The sequence below is a fragment of the Musca domestica genome, unplaced genomic scaffold (genome assembly GCF_030504385.1).
Source record: "Musca domestica strain aabys unplaced genomic scaffold, Musca_domestica.polishedcontigs.V.1.1 10, whole genome shotgun sequence".
Taxonomy (NCBI): Eukaryota; Metazoa; Arthropoda; class Insecta; order Diptera; family Muscidae; genus Musca; species Musca domestica.
Window position 1 is genome coordinate 451,949 of NW_026712115.1, and position 21,497 is coordinate 473,445.

At 37.7% G+C, this 21,497-nt stretch overlaps 1 protein-coding gene across 1 annotated transcript; it reads right to left on the minus strand.

The window, feature by feature from the left end:
- Positions 1–10,126: 10,126 nt before the first annotated feature.
- LOC131803647 (nucleoprotein TPR-like) lies at positions 10,127–20,102 on the minus strand. The gene is made up of 7 exons (XM_059125087.1): positions 19,755–20,102; positions 15,221–18,405; positions 11,895–15,157; positions 11,512–11,834; positions 11,319–11,449; positions 11,107–11,254; positions 10,127–11,036 (listed from the first exon to the last, which is right to left on the minus strand). Exons 1-7 carry the CDS (start codon positions 19,918–19,920, stop codon positions 10,876–10,878), a joined length of 7,377 nt encoding a protein of 2,458 aa, XP_058981070.1. The 5' UTR covers positions 19,921–20,102; the 3' UTR covers positions 10,127–10,875.
- Between the last annotated feature and the right edge of the window lie 1,395 nt (positions 20,103–21,497).

The following is a 21,497-nucleotide window of genomic DNA, read 5'->3' on the forward strand; positions in this document are numbered from 1 at the left end:
AAATTGTCTTTGCAGGTTCACGTCTTCGTATGGCCCCCATATAACGGTTTTAGCGTCATTATTCACCAGAATAGTGTCAAATCACGTATTTAGAGTTCGTAATGGAAACTACATTCGGTGAAAATTGTTTATGCAGGTCCAGGTCTTCGTATAGGCCCCATATATTAGTATCTCCCTATATTTTTGACGATTTTAGGTACAATACTCACCGAAATTATTTAAAATGTCGTTTTTGAAGTTCGTAATGGATGCTAAATCCTGTGACAGAAAATTTTCTATGCAAGACCAGGTCTTCGTATAGCTCCGATATTACGGTACCTCCCTATAAACGGTATTTTTATGATTTTAGCTACATTATTCACCGTTTATTTCAAGTTTCGAATTTGAATATGGTAATCGCTTATGACAACAATGCCTATGTAGGTCTACGTCATATAAACCCCAATATAACGGCTATATTCGGTATTTTTAAGATTTTAACAGAATGTTTTTTTTTTTTTTTTTTTTTTTTTTTTTTTTATTGTTGACCTGTATATTGATTCTTATTAACTTTAATTTGGCTTAAGGTCAATTGAAAAACATCAGTGTTTTTGAAGATGATTGTCGAAGACAGTCGAAATATCGGAAAATAAAAATCAAAATTATAAAAAGAAAACACTGATGTTTTTCAATTGACCTTAAGCCAAATTAAAGTTAATAAGAATTTTAACAGAATTTTTAACGGATTTTATTTTTTGAAAATTTCCAAATTCGTTCAAATGGTGAAGGGTAAGTTCGGCCCGGCGGAATTTACTGCTTTTAAACTTGTTTAAAATTGGACCTTTCCGGCACCTTTTCTAAAAAGTTAAAAATAAAATGAAACAACTCTCTTAGAACAACTCTGGTACATATGACTTATTTCAGGTAAGTTCTGAATTTTTCCAACTTTACATTTTTTACTACAATATCTGATTACCAAATAATAAGTCACAAAACATCATCTTAACATCAACAAAAATTTTAATTCAACAACGACATGTCATAGAAAGAAAGTGCTTACCAATATGCAATCATGTGCCAAAAAATTAGTTTAATCAAGTAAACAAGTAAAAAAGCTGTAAGTTCGTCCGGGCCGAACTTTTAATACCCTCCACCATTTGGTACAAAAAAAATAAATAAAATCCGTTTAAAATTCTGTTAAAATCTTAAAAATACCGATTGCCTATACGACGACGTAGACCTGCATAGGCAACTTTTGTCATAAGTTATTGCAATATTTAAATGCGAAACTTGAAGAAAAATCTGTTTATAATGTAGCTGAAATCATCAAAATACAGAATATGGGGTTGTACCATTATATGGGGGCTATACGAAGGCGTGGACCTGGTATGGGCTGAAGTATCTATTACGAACTTCACATGCGAAATTTGAAACAATCCCGGTAAATAATGTCGCTAAAATCATCAAAATACCGAATATCGGGGGGGACGGTATATGGGGACTGTACGAAGAAGTGGACCTACATGGCCCATTTTCTTTTTTATGCTGCAGTATCTATTGCGAACTTCAAATACCAAATTTGGAACGATTCCGTTAAATAATGTCGCTAAAATCATCAAAATACCGAATATCGGGGGGTACCGTTATTTCGGTGCTATATGAAGACGTAGACCAGCATGGCTCATTTTTTGACTTAGAATGTAGCATCCATTACGAACTTCAAATACCAAATTTGAAACGATTCCGGTAAATAATGTCGTTAAAATCATCAAAATACCGAATACCGGGGGGTACCGTTATATGGGGGCTATACGAAGACGTGGACCTGTACAGATAATTTTTTGTCTTAGGTTGTAGTATCCATTACGGACTTCAAATGCCAAATTGGAAACAATTCCGGTGAATAATGTCGCTAAAATCATCAAAATACCGAATATCGGGAGGTACCGTTATATAGGGCCTATATGATAACTTGGACTTACATGGCCCATTTATGAACTTAACCTGCCTACTGCCAAAATATACATGTGTGCAAAATTTTAGTCTTCTATCTCAATTTGTTCGAAAGATAGCGTGATTACAACAGACAGACGGACAGACAGACAGACAGACGGACAGATAGACAGACACACAGACGGACATGGCTAAATCGTCTTAGAATTTTACGCTGATCCAGAATATATATACTTTGAGAAAAGAAAACCTTTTTTTATCAAAGTATCTGAATTCAAACGTGTTCCACTTTAAGCTGCAAATACCAGTAAGAGTGGAATTTGATTATCAAAATACTAAACATCGATGTGTATCGTTCGTTATATGTGCGCTATTGGAAAACGTGGACCTACACATACACAATTTCGCCACCAGAGGTAGAACCCATTGTGAACTACAATTACCAATTTTTAGACAAATTCGTGAAAAATGTGGTGAAAATCATAAAGATACCGAATATCGGGAGGTACCATTATATGGGTGCAATACAAAAACATGGACCTATATACACAATGCCACTGCCGTGGGATTGTCGTCTGTGGTTCTGTGGCTTACGCAGTCAACATAAACATTTATCCGGCACATGAATGTTATTTTAGTGGGTGATATTTCCATATTCCTCGCCTTTTATAATTCCCTGATCAGAAGTATTTCACCGCCACACGGGTATTCCAGCAGCATGTACATATAAGTACTCTTAGCTAAGCGACGGCTGGTCAACATTCTGAATTGAAACCAATGAGCTTTTCCGTGATTTAGTAGAGCTACTTTCAGAAGGAATAAATCAGGTGACTTTCGATTATGGAACGTGGTCTGATCCTAGAGAAATAATGGGCTGCAGATTTCGATCATTGATTAGGTCTAGTGGAACGAAGGTCATAGAGATGTCAAGTTGCTCCACCAGCGCAGATTACCTCATTGAATATTATCATGGGACAATGCCTGAAATTGTGATTGTATACCAGAGGGCTATTATCTTCCAAAACCCGGTAGAGGTAATGTAGGGTACAACCGTCCATCACAAAACAGACACATGTAGACACACACACATATTAAAGGTATTTTGCGGCTTATGCTCAGCCTTTAATGATCTCGTTGCTTAACTTGAACTTGTGATCAACCAACAACAGCAACAAAAACCCCATGTTTGTGTAATCGCCCAACTTCAAATGGAAATCTTGGCGCACGCGGCTAACAACAAAAACACAAACAAAAAAGTTTCCTTGTCCGATTAGTCTTTCTTTTGCTCTTTTGCTTGTCGATACGCCTGGCTATGTTGTTTTTAAACACTCTTCTTCTTCTTCTTGAATTGCTGGTCTGTTCCATACTGTTTCTGCCAATCCCGAAGGAAGAGTAGCTTTACACTTTGTTAGAGGTCAGTTAACATGAATGCTTGCGGCTGGCTGACAGATGATCCTATGGCTTAGCTGCAATGACGCTGATGATGATACCGAGAGCGAGAGGTTGGTCTATGGCGTCATATCGATGAGCATATCGACTGCTCCATAAGCACATGAAATAAAGGAAAACAAAGAAAAAACAACAAAATATTACAAAGATGGGCGTGTGACATTACTGCCTCTATCTTGAAGCTTTTTACCTCTCAAATATTTGTACAAATTATTGATATCATTTGTTGTTGTTCCCGTTGATCTTTACGGTTGAAGGTCCCGAAAATTGTGTTTGATTTAGTACACGTCAAAAAAAAAAAAAAAACAAAACAAAATCAACAAAGATTGATAGAAGACATCTGGCGGGTATTCTAAAGACAAAAGACGCCCTAGCGTTTTTTGATAAATAAAAGATCACCTGGGAGACTTCCGTTAACAAAAGACCTCCTTTGGGTCTTCTATGGACAGAAGACCTCCTGGCGCCCTTCTTTAGATAGAAGAACATAAGACCTCCTGGCGGTCTTCTATGGACAGAAAACCTCCCGTGGTCTTTTATAAATAGAGGACCACCTGGCGGTCGTCTATAGAGAGAAATCCTCCTGTCGGTCTTCTATAGAGAGAAGACCACCTGGCGGCATTCTATAGAGAGAAGAATGGCGGTATTCTATAGAGAGAAGAATGACGATCTTTAATAGATGGAAAACCTCCTAGTGGGCCTCCGTGGATAGAAGGCTTCCTAATGTTCTTATCCTGTAGGCAGAAGACTTTCTGGTGTTCTTGAATTTTCCCCTTCAATTTTCTTCAAGTGTACGAACATCAATGAAACCCATTGCATCGAAAGGTGCAGTCGACTAAATGTTCTTATCTTAGATAAAACTGGTTAGGGTACTGCCTCCACATATTCCAGCTCAATCTTTAGGCTACAAGTGAACCCGAAAAAAAAACCGCAACCTTAAGAAGACCATCTTTGAAAAATATTTCAGCTGTGTTGAAAATTATGATGAACCCTAATGCCCACTCCAAAAGCGTTTTGCTTTGGAGTTAGTGTAATGCTCAGTGCTTATTGATTGCCTCCCCGCACACAAGACGGCAATCATCGACATCATCGTCGCAAGACTGATTTCAGGTTGAACTCAGTCAATACCATACAGGGAACTATTATGTAAGTTCTCCCCAAGACACATGGACGCAGGATGAATGATGTTCGGATGGCGATTGTGGTGGCGGCGTTGGCGTCTGCCGTAAATGGCCAGAGTAAGTTACCAACATTCTGCAACGGTGTTCTGTGTTGATTTGTGACTTTGCTGCGGCATTGGACATCTTTATGTTTTGCTGGGGTATACTCTGTTCATCCCGTGGCCGATATCAATCGTAGCCATGTGGCTGCGGTAGGTAGAAATGACTTAAACCATCTAAGATTTCAAATAGTTTTCGGCCAGCCCGAATGGATATGCTCAATAAAGTACTCTCCACAGATCATTAGCCAGAGTTACTGTCAAAAGCTTTCAGTGGGTGTATGAAGAGCTTTTATTTTGTTTTATTTTTACCTGTTATCGGGTTATCACTGCTGTCAGATGCAATGATGATGACCGTTATTGAAATATATTTTTATATGTTAGAGCGAATAGTAGAAATTAGAATACCAGAAATTGGAAAATTTTCCTCAAGTCGAAAAAGCGAATTCCAATGTTTTTGTTCTTCTACAAAAAGGCCGATAGATAACTTATGCTAGAAAAAACTCTTCTGGCTGGCTTCTTCGTAAAAGGTCGTTTTTCGATCTTTTCAAACAACAAAAATAGATTTTCGACTTCTCAAACTGTAACCAGCTGAAGTCGTGTTCTCGATTTCCAAGATATTGAATTTGTACTTGTTGTGGGTATAATTGTAATTGTATCTAAAAAATATTTTGTGGTTAAAAAAAGTCAAGAATTTAAGAACGTATTTATTGTAATGCTATAGGGTATACAATAATTATACCCTACAACACTATGTGTTGGGGGTATTATAAGTTTGATTGGGCCAAAAATTATGTAACACCTCGAAATATTGGTTTCCCACATAGGAAAGTATATATGTATCTTCCTAGCTCGCCGAGCTGAGTCGATCTAGCTATGTATGTCCGTCCATCCGTCTGTCCATGTTAATTTGTAATCACTCTACAGGTCGCAATTATGGTCCGATCTTCACGAAATTTAGAATGTAGGTGGGGCTTGGACCAGAATAGAACCCTATTGCTTTTGGAGATGATCGCCAAATGTTTAGGGGTTGAAATGGACCAAATACTGAAAAATGTCGGATTTTGCAGTAGCTCTACAGGTCGCAATTATAGACCAATCGACGCGAAATTTCGCATGTAGATAGAGTTTAAGGCGGGGAAGAAGCCTACCAATTTGGGTGGTCATCGGGTAAAAAAATTAGCGGGTAAAATAATATAGCAAATTATGTGCGATATATATGTTTATCAAAGAAGATATTCTTGAAAAATTTTTTATATATCGAGAACGGCTGAACTGATTTCGACAGTTCTCATTAATTCAGAATTGCCTCTTGGCAGGAAAGAAAAAACGCCTAAAAAATCGCATAAAAATATCTCTCTAAAAATGAAAATATGGATTTTGTAACATTTTCTCATATTTTTTCAATTTTGTCATATTTTTGGCATATTTTCATTTTGAATTAAACATTTGGTAATATTTCTACAGCTAACAAAACTAAGTAGTTAGTATATCAGAATATCATATACAGATCGCATTTATGGCCCGATCCTTACGAAATTTTGCATGGGGATAAGATGAGGGTCAGAATAGAAGCCTACTCTTTTTGGAGATGATCGCCATAAATTTAGGAGTTGAAATGGACCAAAACCAGGTTTTCTTTTATTATTTGTCACAATATGTTGTGGAATTCTTTCGAGTATCTCGCTTATATAAACTGTATCGTTTATTATAGTGTTGTAGGGTATTCAACGGTCGGCCCCGCTCGACTGTAGGCTTTGCTTACTTGTTTTTTTTTTTTTTTTTTTTTCTTCCAGGACTGTACAGCTGACCATGAGAAAAGAAGGAACATGTCAAATTTTATTATATTTTATTGGAGGGATTCTAGATATCACTACACACTTCCCTACAATGTATCACATCCTAAATAGCACTGCTGTGTAGTATTTTATACCCTCCACCATAGCATGAAGGATATATTAAGTTTGTCATTCCGTTTGTAACACCTCGAAATATACATTTTAGACCCCACAAAGTATATATTTTTGATCAACATAAAATTCTATGTCGATTTAGCGATGTCCGTCCGTCTGTCCGTCTGTGGAAATCACTCTAGCTTCCGAACGAAATGAAATAGGTTGATAACAATTTACTCAAATGTGTATTATGTCTGCAGGACTTTTGGTATTGAAAATTGGTCATGTAGGTCCACGTTTTGGTATAGCCCCCTTATAATGGTACCCTCTTTTTTCGGTGATTTAGGTGACATTATTCACCAGACATGTTTCAAATTTGGTATTTGAAGTTCGTAATGGATACTACAGCCTATGAAAGAAAATTGTCTGGGCAGGTCCACGTCTTCGTACAGCTCCCATATAACGGTACCTACCGATATTCGGTATTTTAATGATTTTAGCGACATTGTTCACCGGAATTGTTTCAAATTTGTCATTTGAAGTTCATAATGGATACTAAAGCCTATGAAAGAAAATTGTCTGTGTAGGTCGTATAGCACCCATAAAATGGTACCTCCCGATATTCAGTATTTTGATGATTTTAGCTAAATTATTCACCGGATTTTTTCAAATTTGGTATTTGAAGGTCGTAATGAATACTACAGCCTAAGACAGAAAATTGTCTGTGCAGGTCTACGTCTTCGTATAGCACAAATATAACGGATTTAATTTTTTTGAAAATTGCCAAATTCGTTAAAAATGGTGGAGGGTATTCAAACATCGGTCGGCCCGAACTTACAGCTTTTTTACTTGTTTGCCGTTAGCATAGTAACATATACATAAATTGGCAAAATTTAATTTTGGGCCAAATTCTGTCACACATTTCATACTTCATTGAAATTTGGTATGCATTAAATACACGAAATCGGACGAAAAATGTTTGTAGGACCTATCTACAAAACTGAACCCATTTCAATATAATTTTACAAATTTGTTTCCAGATTTCATTGAAATTAGAGATATGCAGCGTGTTTGGTGCATCAAATACATAACATCTACCGAAAGTGTATGTGAGCTATATCCAAACATCAACCGATTACAATATAAGTTGACAAATTTATTTTTGTACCAAATTCCTTCACTTATTCCAAATTTCATTGGAATCGCGTTTGGTGCACAAAATACATGGAGTCTACAGAAAATATATATGGGAGCTATATCCAAATCTGACCCGATTTTAAAATAATTTGACAAATTTATTTTTGTTCCGCAATATATCAAATATATGAAATCGGCCGAAAAATATCCAAATCTGAACGAATTTCAATTTATTTTAGCAAATTTATTTTTATACCAAATTCCGTCACTCATTCCGAATATCATTGGAATCGGGCATACATATCGTGTTTGGTGCAACAAATAAACGAAATCGGTCGAAAATATATATATGGAAGCTATATCCAAACCTCAACCGATTTCAGTATAATTTGGAAAACTCATTTTTGTACCAAATTCCATTACTCGTTCCACATAGGGGCAAGGGTTTACGTCTTTGTGCATTTGTTTGTTACATGAAGGAGGAAGCGAGATAGATCCATAGTTAATTTTGAGCATCTTCATAGAATCACTTTCTGAGTCGATTTGTGCATGTCCGTCCGTCTGTCCATGTATTTTTGTGAACGAAATGTAGATCGGATTTATTTTCCGATTGAGATGAAATTTTCCAAACAATATTTGTTTGGCACAAGGACAAACCCTATTGAAGTTGATGAGAATCGGTTCAAATTTAGATATAGCTCCCATATATATCTCCAACCGATTTTGGGTTAATTGTGCACCAAATAGCCAATATCAGTCCAAATGACCTGATTTTGGCATATCCGACCGAATTCAATCTAGAAGCAAATACATCAAATTTGATGAAAATCGGTCCATATATATGTTTCATTCTCTTTTGGGTTTTAAGTCCCTCACATGCGTAATATGCACTCCACAACAATGATCTTTGGTACTAGATATCAGATACAGCTCAGAAATACCTCAACCAAATTTTATCGAGATCGGTTCAGATTTTTATATACCTTCAATATACATCCGACTCTACGATCATTGTCCACCATATACGTAATATCAGCCCAAATTTGATAATTTTTTTTATATTAAATCGAATTTTACCATTTGGTGAATTTTTACTAATTTGAATAATTTTTCATTCGACAATTTCAATTCCAAAATTGGTTTGACAGCTCCAGCAGCTGAGTCGATGCGGCTACCTGTATTCTTCTACCATAAAACTACATTTGCTCCAAAGTTGTTTTGATGGATGAGCTGTATTCTTACAAATGTTTTGCAAGATGCTGTTCGTTTATTTTTGCGATTTTTTATCCAGCATTCTATGGAGGGTATATTAACTTTGTCATTCCGTTTATAACTCCTCGAAAAAAAAAACCTACAAAGTATATATATTCTGGATCAGCGTAAAATTCTAAGTCCATTTATCAATGTCCGTCTGTACATCTGTTGTAATTACGATATCTTTCGAACGAATTGAGATAGAGTGCTAAAATTTTGCACACGTGTATATTTTTCCAGTAGACAGGTTAAGCTCGTAAATGAGCCATGTCGGTATACGTTTTCGTATATTCCACATATAACGGTACCTCCCGATATTCGGTATTTAGATGATTTTAGCGACGTAATCCACTGGAAATGTTTCAAATATCGTATTTGAAGGTCTTAATGATGATTTTATCGACATTATCTACCGGAATTGTTTCAAATTTTGTATTTCAAAGTCCTAATGGGCACTATAGAATATTAAAAGAGATTTCAGGTCCACGTCTTCGTATAGCCCCTATATAACGGTACCTCTAAGTATTCGGTATATTGACGATTTTAGCGACATTATAAACCGGAATCGTTTCAAATTTCGTATTGGAAGATGTTAATGGCTACTGCAACATATGACAAAATTATGCAGGTCCACACCTTCGTATAGTCCCTATATAACGATATTTTTATGGTATTTTTATGATTTTAGTCTATATGTCTTTTGATTTGTTTTGATGATTTTGGAGACATTATTCACCCGAACTGTTTCAAATTTGGTATTTAAAGCTCGTAACGAGTACTACAGCCTATGAGAAAAAATTACGCATGCAGGCCTACGTCTTCGTATAGGCCCCATAAAACGGAAGCGAGATTATTCACCGGAATGGTTTCAAATTTCGTATTTGAAGTTTGTAATGGATATTACAGCCTATGACGAAGGTTTGTCTATGCAGAATTGTGTTCGTTTAGACCCCATATAACGAATAAATAAAATGAATATATACAGAACGGTTATACCGGACTTTGCAGAGTCCATATTTAATGGAAATTCGGCCAGATAGTGTTATTTAATCGACAGTGTTTATTAGGTCGGGTAAGTTTTTATTTCAAGTGCCTGGAAAATTATAAAGATGAATGTAGAGGACACGCTTTTTCCATTTTAACACCATTCCTAAAGCCGATCTCACGTATTTAAGTATACGACATACAGTTTAGACTGTGAATTTTAATTGTACATGATCTCAACACAAAATAACTTCATCCATTTATTATTACTATTATTATTAATGTTGGAAATATTTATTTCTTGCGGTTCTTGTATTTCTTGAATAGTAAATTTAAGACGTTATAATTAATATGTATGGTAATAATGTATTTAAAATTAAATTCTATTTCTATTATTAAAAATATGTTTTTTATGTATACGAATATTTAGTAGTAATGGGTGCTATAGATAATGATTATATGTAATGTAGGATGTATGTTTTGTATACAACTAAATTTAAAGATGAAAAGCAATAAAAAATTTTAATAGTTGACCTTAGGAGTACAAAAATTTAATGATATTGTAATGACTTTGAAATCGACAAGAAAACAACCCTTTGATCGATTATATCAATTCAAAGTTTGATGCTATTCCAAAAATTAAAAGTGAAGACAGTTTCAAGTGTAAATGTTGCGTCTGTATATTACCTTAACACATGAAAAGAAAAACAAATTTTGTTTGGCAAATTTTCGGTATACTTTCTAGCAGAATAAGGTTGCAGTCCCAAGCAAAAAAGAAATGCAGGCTGGAAGTTTTTTTCTGTTCCTCTGCTAACAAGAAGAAAAAAAACAAATTCTTCAAATGGAATAAATTTATACAAAAAATAATGAGACACATATAAACGTGTGAGGAGGAGCAAAAACAAATGACACACATACAATGCAATATGTATTGTTTCATATGAATGTTGTGGTGCACATATCTACTACAACTAAACCTAAGTCTTCTGTTTGTCTGTCTGCTAGTATTTAAAATCTATTGGAAAAATTGCCTGCAGGTCGTCTCATACGACGTGCTCTCTGGCCACGTTGATTGCCAAAACCACCGCGACCTGGACTGCCACCTTGTTGCTGCTCTTGTTGTGCACGTTGACTGGGAGAGGTGTTGCGTTGTGAATTACCAGGTGATTCTATATAAGAAGAAAATTCTGATTTAGTCGACCCATTACCTAAAAACGAAAAAAAATTATTTTCTATTACCATGCCAAACAATGGGAGTAGGCCTATTAGCAGCACCGCCACGATGGAAACCACGTTGGGGCCTACGATTCGCCGTCATGCCCTTAGTGGCCTTGGAACGTGTGTTGATGGAGGGTGATGTAGATGCCTCAGCTTCGCGACCTTCCTCCTGCAATAAAGAAATAAACAATTTTCATGTGCCCAATAATACTCGAGGGACTATTCCGACTTACTTCAACTTCCTCAACGGCTTGTTTTTCGCCTTCTGACGAAACACCATCGGCTCCTTCATTTTCTTCTGAGGTTGCTTCAATTTGATTTTGTTGTACATCCTCAGATTGTGTGGCTCCACTGCTTAGGTGACCTATGGACATAAAATTATATTATTAGTTTATTACTTTTTCCCATTTACAAAGACGAACATACTTTCACTGTCTACATTTTCGGATGCCTCAACAGATTCGCCACCCTCTTCGTTGAAATCATCTTCTTCGCCTTCAACGTCCTGTTCGTTTAAACTCTTCTGTGCTTCTTCAGATGTAACATCACCACTTTTCTTTTCATCATCATATTCTTCGCCTAGGAATTCTCCGCCGGCTCCAGCTTCACTATCATCAACGACCACATCGGGAATTTCTTGTCCCACATCTGCAGAGATATCATCAGATTGTTGAACAGTATTTGAGGTGGCAGTATCGGTTGCGCCATAACCAAATTTGGAATCTTGTGGGGAGCTGACAATTTCGGAGCTGTAATAAAGCACAAAAGTTGTAACTATTCCCATAAATCATAATATTTTAAAAACTTACCTTTCCGAACGTCTAGCAGTTGAAGTTTCAGATGTTTCATTTCCGGCCTCTCCTTGGGATCCTTGCTGAAGTTTGACCAAAGTGGCTTTTTGTTGTCGACTTAAGGAACTGGTCTGTTTTCTGACGGGAGTTTCGCCACTACCACTGCTAATGGCCTGACTTTGCTGATTATTATCCTGACTGTGGACTTTGGCCAGGGCGGCAGCAGCTGCTGCACTCGTACTTGCCCCAGTGGCATAGGGATCAGCATCTGTTTGTCCTACAACACCGGCAGAACTACATTGGCCGCTATTTTCCATGTCTTCATCAACATCGACTTCATTGTTGTCGGCTTCACCTACATCAGCATTGCCTTCATTAGCTTCAGGACATTCATTTTCATCCATGTCCTGATCCTGATCATAGTCTTCATAAACTTCATGTTCACCATCAGCATCAGCCGGTCCTCCTTCATCGGCTTCCGCTTCAGCCATGCCATCATCTTCTTCAGAATCCAAAACCACAACATCGTCTTCCTGGTCCCTTTGAGACGAGGTGGGCACTTGATCAACATCAATGCCCGAATCTGAAACACCAGCAGCAGTCATTACTGCAGCCTCAGCACTATGCATGGGAGCCCTCATGCGTTTGGGGTGCTTAGACGAAGTCCCCTTATCAGTATCATCTCCCGTGGTTGAAGAGTCGCCTTCTAATTCACGTGGACGTTTGTGACCAGCAGATGTTCCCGCCTGAGTAGTTGTTACATTGCTACTGGAAGGTGTATGCCTATTGTGACTGCTTACTGCAATGTGGGAGGAACACATAGCCGATGAGGACTGCGATGTACTGGGCTGAGGATTGTTGGGATCTTGAATAAGTTGAACTGTTACGGAGGGTGCAGAGGTGGCTGCACTTGATCCTTCAACCCTTGGAGAAACTAGGGCCACTACTTGTACTTGATTTACATTGCCACCACTAACATGAGGTTGTGGCTCATTTTGTTGTGGTTGTTGGATACTTTCTGCTTCCTGGGAACTTTCAGCAGCTGATGCCGCCGATCCCATGGGAGGTATAGCAGCCACAGCAACCGATGCCGAGCTACTGGTTGAGGGCATATAATCGGTGTGTGACGATGTCGGCGATGAGGACATAGTTTCCAGTGAAGCACTGCCTGTGGTATGAACCTGTTGTTGTGGTGGCACCAAAGCAGTGTTACTGCTTCCGGTGGCCGAACTGGGTGTCGAAGATGGTGTTGAAGTCGATGATGTAGACGAAGTGGATGTGGAGGTACCCGCCACAACAGCTGTAGAGCCTGCTGAGCTTTGTTGGGATGTGGGAAGAATGGCTGCTGTGCGTGTATTTTGCACAGATATTGGGCGTATACTAGCCAATGGAGTTTCACCACCACGCCATGGTGTGACGGTCGCGGATTGCTGCACACTTGCAGAACCAGACATGGGTTTGACATTTGCTGTTCTCGGCGAGGAATCAGATATGGTACCCTTATCGGATATGGCCACCGAGCTGGTAGAAGGTTTGGCAGACTGCTGCAAACCTAGCTGGCGATTCAATTGGTTGATGCGAATGATAAGCGATTCATTTTCTCTAATCAAACGTTGCAAATCTTCCTTGTTGCGATTGTTCTGCTCCAGTAGTTCTCGTTCCAAACGCTGCAATGTTGCATCATATTGCGATTGCAGCTCATTGATTTTGGCTTCATGTGCTTCATTGCATTGCAACAACTTAGTTTTGGTCGCTGCCAATTCATTGTTAACAACATTGCGTGATTCCGTCAAATTGACAATATGGCTCTTGGCTTCTCTCAACAAAGTTTTGGTGCGCTCATCAATCTCAACGGAAGCCTTAAGGTCTTCATAATCCTTGCGAATCTTTTCGTTTTCTTCTTGCATTGTACGAATGACCCCGTTCAAGTTTTCAATAGTTGAGCGATGTTGTTCCAGTTCGGCATTTGAGACAGTAGTATTCTCGCCGGCAGCATTGCCCGCTGCACTGGCATCGACATTCTCTTGACCACCAGCATTGGCATTCGCTGTCTCACCTCCTGCCGCAGCCGTAGTGGCTGGGGTCTTGTTCAACAACTCCAAATATGAATCCTTATAACGTTTGGCAATTTTGCGTATTTGCACCTCCTTGTTTTTGGAGTCTTGTAATTGATGTTCTTTAGCTTCCAAATCTTCGGTAATCTTTTGCACAGCTTCTTCTTTGGACAAAAGTTTATTCTTCATTTCCATTACTTCTTGCATTAGGCGAGAATTGGTAACCTTCATAGTGGTTACATCGGCTGTTAAGCTCTTCTTTTCTTCGGTTAGCATATGTACCTGTCTCTCCAATGATGCTAATTCGCCATCAAATTTAGCTTTTTCTCCCTTCAGCACTTGCAATTCTTCGGTGAGAGATTTTATTTGTTCCTTTTCGGCAGTTAACATTTTGGCTAAATTTTCTCGCTCCGATTGTAAACGTTTAAATTCTTCAGGATTCTTATTGCTCTTCTCTACCAAAACGTTAGCTCTTTGACGCCATTTCAACGCTTCGGTACGCAAGCTACTATTTTCGGTTTGTATCTCTTCAATCTTGGTATTCAAATCACGATTTTGATTTTGCAATGGGAACAATTCATCCTCCAAAGCACTAATGCGATCATTCAATTCCTTAACACGTTGTGTAAGGGCATTACGTTCTTCTCGAAGGACACGATTACTATCGGTAACGGCATTTAGAGTTTCAATCTTACGTAAAATTTCTTCATGTTTAGAAGCGGATACCAAATTGGTATCGGTCTTACTTCTCTCACGATTAAGGAAGTCTTGTAATTCTTCATTCTTCTTTTGCAGAATGTTGAATTCGGATTGCAGGCGTGTATTTTCTGCCTTCAGTATATCCAATTTGGCCAATGTGAGGTCCTTTTCTTTACGTAGGAACTTTATAATCTGCAGCAATTGTTCATTGCTCTTATTTTCAGCTTCAGCATCAACCATGGATCGATTGGCATCACCACCACTAATCGAAGTGTCCATTAGAACAGAGTCATTGTTGGTGGGACCAGCAGCTGCTGTCTGACTTAGCGTAGTCAATTTATTCGATAATGCCTCGATTTGATCATGTAAATTGGCATTAAGCGCATTGAGATCTTCCAAACGTTTCTCAAGCTCTTCTTTTTCTTTGCGCAACAACACCAATGATTCGTCTTGATCTTTTTTGTGATTTTCCAAAGCCAACTTGGCATTGTCACGTTCCACCATAAGTTCATTGATCTGACTTTGTACCTAAAGCCAAAATAGACCAGTTATTGAAATGTATCATCAAACAGAATAAGAATTAACACTTACCTTGACTAATTCCTGTTTAACTTTGCCCAACTCCTGTATATCAGCGGAATGCAATATCATCTCATTGGCATATTTCGATTCAACACTGTTCAGATTTTCCGAAAGGGTAATGTTCTCAGTACGTAGAGTACGTAAATTACGATTGCATTCACTCAGTTTCTGTAGGGTATCCTTCAATTCGTCCTGCAAACGTTTAATCTGTTCAGCTGGTTGATTTTGATTAACCTTGGCTTCACTCATTGCGCTCAGCTGCAAATCGGCTTCAAGCTCAGTAATGCGAGACTTGAGATTTTGTTCATTGGCACACAAATCTTTAATTTCAGCTTCAGCCTTTTCCACATACGAAGTGTGCAGGTCATGTAGATTTTTGATTTCTGTTTCAGCATTTTGAGACATCTTGTAATATTGATCTGCATGTTCCTTGGCCTTCTTTAAGCTGGTCTGCAGCGATTCAATTTCAATCTTGGCCTCTTCATATTTCACCTCAAATTCTCGAGCCTTCTTGTTGGCCAATGCAATTGGATTGTCATTCTTGGAAGGTGTTAAGCTCTCCTGTAACTTCTTGCTCAGCTCATCGATTTGTTGTGTTTTGGTGGTGAGTTCTTCACGAACGTTTATCAACTCCATACGTAGTTTGTCCGCTTGTTCCTTCTCTTCCTGCATGAGTTTCTTGGCCGACTCCGTTTGCCGTTTCAAATCATTTGTGGTTTCGCGGAAACGATCTTCCTCTTCTTGGAATCTTCTGCGTTGGGCCGAAAGCTCTCGTACTGTTTCATCCAATCTTTGTTCCAAGCGAGCCTTACCCTCTGTCTCAGACCTCTCCAGATTGGCTTTGATCAATTCCAAATTGTTAAGCAACAAAGTTTGACTTTGTTGTTCACGATGATAGGCTTCTTTTTCGGCCTGTAGACGTCCCACCGAATCCTTCAGTATACGATTTTCATGTCGGACACGACTGGCTTCCGACTCGGCAGCCGATTGTTGGCGTTGGCATTTCATTATTTCATCCTTGAGATAGAGTACGGTTTGTTCATGTTTCACAATGGTGTTTTCATAGTTCTTATTGCGGTCCTCCAAGGCAGTAATTTGCTGCTTATAAGTGGCAATATTCTTTTGTTGTAATTTAATCTGTTCTTTGGTGTAATCCAAAGAAGACACCAATTTACAATTGGTGGAGGTTAATTCTCTAACCTCAGAACGCATGGAATCAAATTGCTCGTTGAGTAACTTTTCATTATTCTTCTTCTCTTTTGAGTAGTATTCGTATTGTTCCTTCAATGTCTTGTATTGTTCCTTGACCTCGTGCAGTTGTTGTTCCAGATCTTTTATACGTTTTTCTTGTTCTTTGCTGCCGGCATTGGAACTCTTATTCAAGGCAGACTGACCTGTGGCATTTAGGGATTCATTACCATCATCATCCTGCATTTCTTCATCATTGTCGCTCATATCATCAGCAACGGAAGTGGACTGTTTGTTCAATTTCCTCTGCAGTTCAAAGTATAATTTCTTATAGCGTTCACATTTCGAAACCAAAGTGGCCACTGTATTATTTTGTTGATTCAAAGTATCTTGCATGCTTTGGAATTTGGCGGCGTAATTCTCCAGCTTCTCCTGATAGGAGGCTTCGTCGATTTCCTGTTTTAGAGTTTCGGCCTCTTCCAATTTGGTACTCAAATCCCTGACCAAAAGCAATAACTTCTGGTTATTTTCTTGCAACTCGGTGATATTATTGAATGTCACTAATTTCTTGGAAATTACTTCATCAGTGGTACTCAGATTGCCGCAGGAACCACTCATATTGGCTCCTTCCGATGTAAGGCCAATACGCAATTGTTCTACTTCCTTGAGCAAATAACAAACTTGGCGACTAAGATCTGTTTGGGAATGTTTCAGTTTACGATTCTCCCGATCCATGTGGCTTATCTTGGCATGGGCCTCAACCAACAGTTCTTCCAAGTCGGTTTTTTTGGCCAACATTTCGTCTCTTTGCTGAGCCAAGATATTGTTGGTTTCCAAAAGTTTTTCATATTCTAGTTCTTGTTTCTTAACCATCGGAGCGTTTTCGTTTAACTCACTGAGTATGGTCTTAAGTTGCAAATTTAAACGTGCCAGTTCACGTTTTTGCAATTCACATTCCTCACTTGTCTTAACGTACAAAGAATATAATTCAGTCAAAGACATATCAGCACGAATGAGACGTGAGGCCACCGCCGCCGTAGGAGCCAATTTGGAAATTGCATTCTCCACACTTTCATTTTTCAATTCCTTGAGCAATTCATTGGCATGTTTAATTTCTTCCTTCAACTCATCGATATTTTTCTGCTTTTCATCCAATTCCTGTTCATGTCTCAACTGGGTGGCCTTAAAGTTCGTTTCCAATTCACCATACTGATCACTAGCTTCTGCCAACATTCTCTTCAGATCCGATATGGCTGTTGTCAACTCGGTGCGTTCCATTTCGGTATCCTCACAATTACTCTTGTAGAGATCAGCCAATTTGGTCTTAGCATCCAATTCCTTCTTATAGTAGTCCATCATTTTTTGTGCCTCTTCATTCTGGGCCAAGATCTTCTGTGACAGCTCTTGGACATTTTGCGTTAGACGCTCTATCGTCTCCTTATATTGGGTGCATTGAATTTGAACAATTTTCAATTCTTCAGTCTTCTCGGAGAGTCGTGCCTCCAGTTGCATACTGTTCATGGTATTTTCTCTGCGTATGTTTTGTAATTCGGAAATGTTACGATTCAAGTCCTGTGTTAATGTTTGTATTTGTTTGTGCAACATATCCCGCTCTTGTTCCATGCGTCGTTCTTTGAAATCCAATGTAACTTCTTTGCTTTCGATTTCATCAACGCGTGCCAGGGCTTCACATTTTGCTGCGATTGCTCCCTTTAACTGTTGCTGATAGGCTTTTAAGTCCTGTTGTAAACGTTCTATTTCACTGTTGTGTCGTTCGATCACCTTCAACAAATGATCACGTTCATCACAAGCAGCTTTCTTGTCATTGCGCAGCGATGCCAATTCCCGTTCATAGGCACTTGTTGTTTCCAAGAGCTGTTTACGTTCTGCCGATACCGTGTCCAGTTGTGAACGTAACTCAGTAACATTTTGATTGAAGTTTGCCAATTTAACTTCATAGTCCTGTATTTGGGCTTGCAATTCATCCGCTTTCAACTCGTAATCGTCTGAAAGAAGTGGAGATTTGGAATTTATTAGAAATATGTTTAGGAAGTTAATTTCATTTGAACAAATCCTAGTTTTAGTCGCAGTTAAAGTTATGATGCTGCTTAATAATAAGTAGGAGTGCCCTGAGCATGGACTTAATCTTAAAACGCTCCTTTTTGGAATTCTACGAATTAGAACGCTTTGACCGTCCATTGGGAGGATTAAGTTAGCACAGAGTGTCAAGTATGTACAATAGTTGGAAGATAAATAGATGCAGCATGTACTGGATATGTGATGGATACAGCGACACTTCGTTTATGTTGTATTGCCTCAGTGACTGCGACAGTACCCAAACAAATAAAAATTAACTGAGTGTATAGAAAACTTTTCATATGTAATTATGATGACAACTTGAAAAGAGTTGAAGGCATTTTTGGGACTCCAAGACTTAAAACATGCTGTCGGACCACAAAAGTATTAGATTAAGATCAGATAAAGTTCTGGGTTTCAAAATCCATATGCTGGACATGATACAGCCCCTCTCGCGTAAATTTTCTGCTCTCTAAGCGAGTTTGTCAATGTGATCTGACAATATCTTCCCTAGCTGGGGACATGTCCGTAAAAATTCCGCAAAATTATTACCATGGACCGGAGTTTGAAGTCGGCCAATACATATTCACTTGAGCATTTCAACAGACAGTGGGCTAAGGTGACAATTCTTAAACGAATAAATTCAGCCCCATTAGAAAGAGACTCCGACTAAACTCTTTATTTCTCTTAGCTTGTTCACTTAGACGTGTTAGACGATATCAAAATACTTCGCTCTCAACACCACTGTATGTGCCCTACCGTAATGAAATCAGTGGTATGCTTTCTATGAAAAAAGCAAAAATTCTACGTTTACTTCTTTACCAAGACAACATTCTAAGATATTACAATTTTCTCAAATTTCTTTAAATTTTCACCTACAACGAATTATTTTCTTCCTGCTGGAGGCAACATCAAAATTGGCGGCATTTTTATTTCCGCAACAACAACGAAAAATACCTAAAACATCTGGCATCATTTAACTCAAGTACTGAATGTTTGGTTTGTAATGTTTTTTGTTTTGCTTGTTTTCCGCTGCATCTTTGGTTGTTGTTGCTCTTCATCTATTCTCGCTTTACACCATCTTCGCCTAACACACACACACACATGCAACACACAATTTTTTGTGTATGACATTTTGCGTGCTAGACGCCGCCATTAAAAGACAGGTTAGAGAAATGGTCGGGAAAGCAAACATTTTTCTCTACTCAAACAAATGAATTCACCGGTAAAATTTCACAATTCTGCAATGCTTCGCAATTATCCCGATCTTTTTACTTACGAAGTCGATTGGCGGCCGCTTTATCCTTGTAATATTCATCAAAGAATTCGTCTAGATATTTCTTCAATTTGTCTTGTACATTTTTCGGTGTCAGTTCCAATTCTTCCTGTGTTAGTATATTTGTTAATACTTCTTGCGGACCTCCGAGATCCATTGCAGTTGTCATGTTGGCACACTATATATTCACTTGCAATAAAATATAATTGAATGGAATGAAATAATTTCAAATTTAATCAGATTTTTTCCAAAATTCTAGCACTGTATTTGGACAAAACGGAGATTTGCTTCCTTTTGTTTCTGAGAAAACGCGACTACACGATGAGGATTTTTTGCAAACTGACAAAGAATACGAATGAAATGCAGCTGTGTGAAAGCGGGACTGAAGCAAAGTCGATGAGGAAGGTTTTAACGGCGTTAACTACTGAATGTGCAATTAGCGAAAAATGTAACGTATACGGTACTGATTCGTTACTATTGTGAAAGAGAGTATAAGCCTATTTACACCGAAGACGTCCTGGTAAAATGTTTAATTTCTCTAATTAAAAGTAAAACAACATTCTGGAACATTGATATGTACAAATTTCAAAAATAATGAGATTTTTATATATTTTCTTATACGGCGCCAATCGAAGCTTGCATTTTTGCATTTATTTATGCATTTTTTAACAATTTTTATAAATTTTAATAATTTTTCATTCAAAAAAATCCAATTATAAAATTGGTTTGATATTTCATTGCCCCAGCAGCTGTCTCGATGCGACTATTTGTATTATTCTAACATGAATGAATGCAACATGATTAGTATCAAATACGCAAGATAACATTTTTTGTTTATTGTTTCAAAATCAGTGCAACAGATTTTGAATCAATAAACAAAAAATGCCGTTTGGAAATTTTTTCTGTCAGTGACAAACCCACTTCCATTACACTACTTGGTACAATAATAAAGTAGGTAAAAATAATGGTACAATAATAAGGTAAGACGGTTTCGTAAAACGAAAGTAGTATTGTTGCAGAAATATTGTTGCATGCGTACCGCGACTGTCAAAGATTAATTTATTTTATTATCGGCTAAGCCAAGTTTTTACTTTTATAATTTACGCTCAAGCCGATCTCGAAAAAAATTAATGATAGTTGGTGGAGGAAAAAAATTTTGCCAATGTTCCCCTAGTATTTTTTTAAAGATAAAAAATTAATTATTGAAATACATTGAGGCAACGAAAATAAGGGGTTTATATTTACTGTCCATTTAAATATATACCGGAGTAAAACTATCGTTCCTCTTCCGAGAAGTGACTCCAAGAAAAAAATCTTTTTGAGGGGTTAGTTTTTTTTGTGTTGCATGAAAATTCGTTAAAATAGATTTAAGTCTCAAAAATTATATTTAAGAATAAAAAAATTATGTTTCGTGATTGACAGATTATAAAAAGTATCTGTTAGTTTATTAACTCGTGGGCATGGCAGAAGAATACAGGTAGATGCATCAACGCTTGGGAGCATTGATATGTAAAAAAAATTATTTTTTTTTTCAAATATAAGTAGATTTTTATATGTTTTCTTATACGACGTTATTCGGGGGTTATTATAATACGCATTTTTCAACAATTTTTACAAATTTAAATAATTTTTCATTCAACATTTTCAATTTAAAAATTAGTTTGACAGTTCATTGTCCCAGCAGCTGTGCCGATGCGTCTACCTATATTCTTCTACCATGTATAGAATGTAAATTGTGTGGTAAGT

What these genes read in the sequence shown, in the direction of transcription:
- LOC131803647 (XM_059125087.1), bottom strand. Translation starts at nt 19,920, where the DNA reads ATGACAACTGCAATGGATCTCGGAGGTCCGCAAGAAGTATTAACAAAT. An exon ending in ACTGCTAGACGTTCGGAAAG is followed by an intron (nt 11,835 to 11,894) that starts GTAAGTTTTTAA and finishes GCTTTATTACAG; the next exon opens with CTCCGAAATTGTCAGCTCCC. An exon ending in AAGCCGTTGAGGAAGTTGAA is followed by an intron (nt 11,255 to 11,318) that starts GTAAGTCGGAAT and finishes TCTTTATTGCAG; the next exon opens with GAGGAAGGTCGCGAAGCTGA.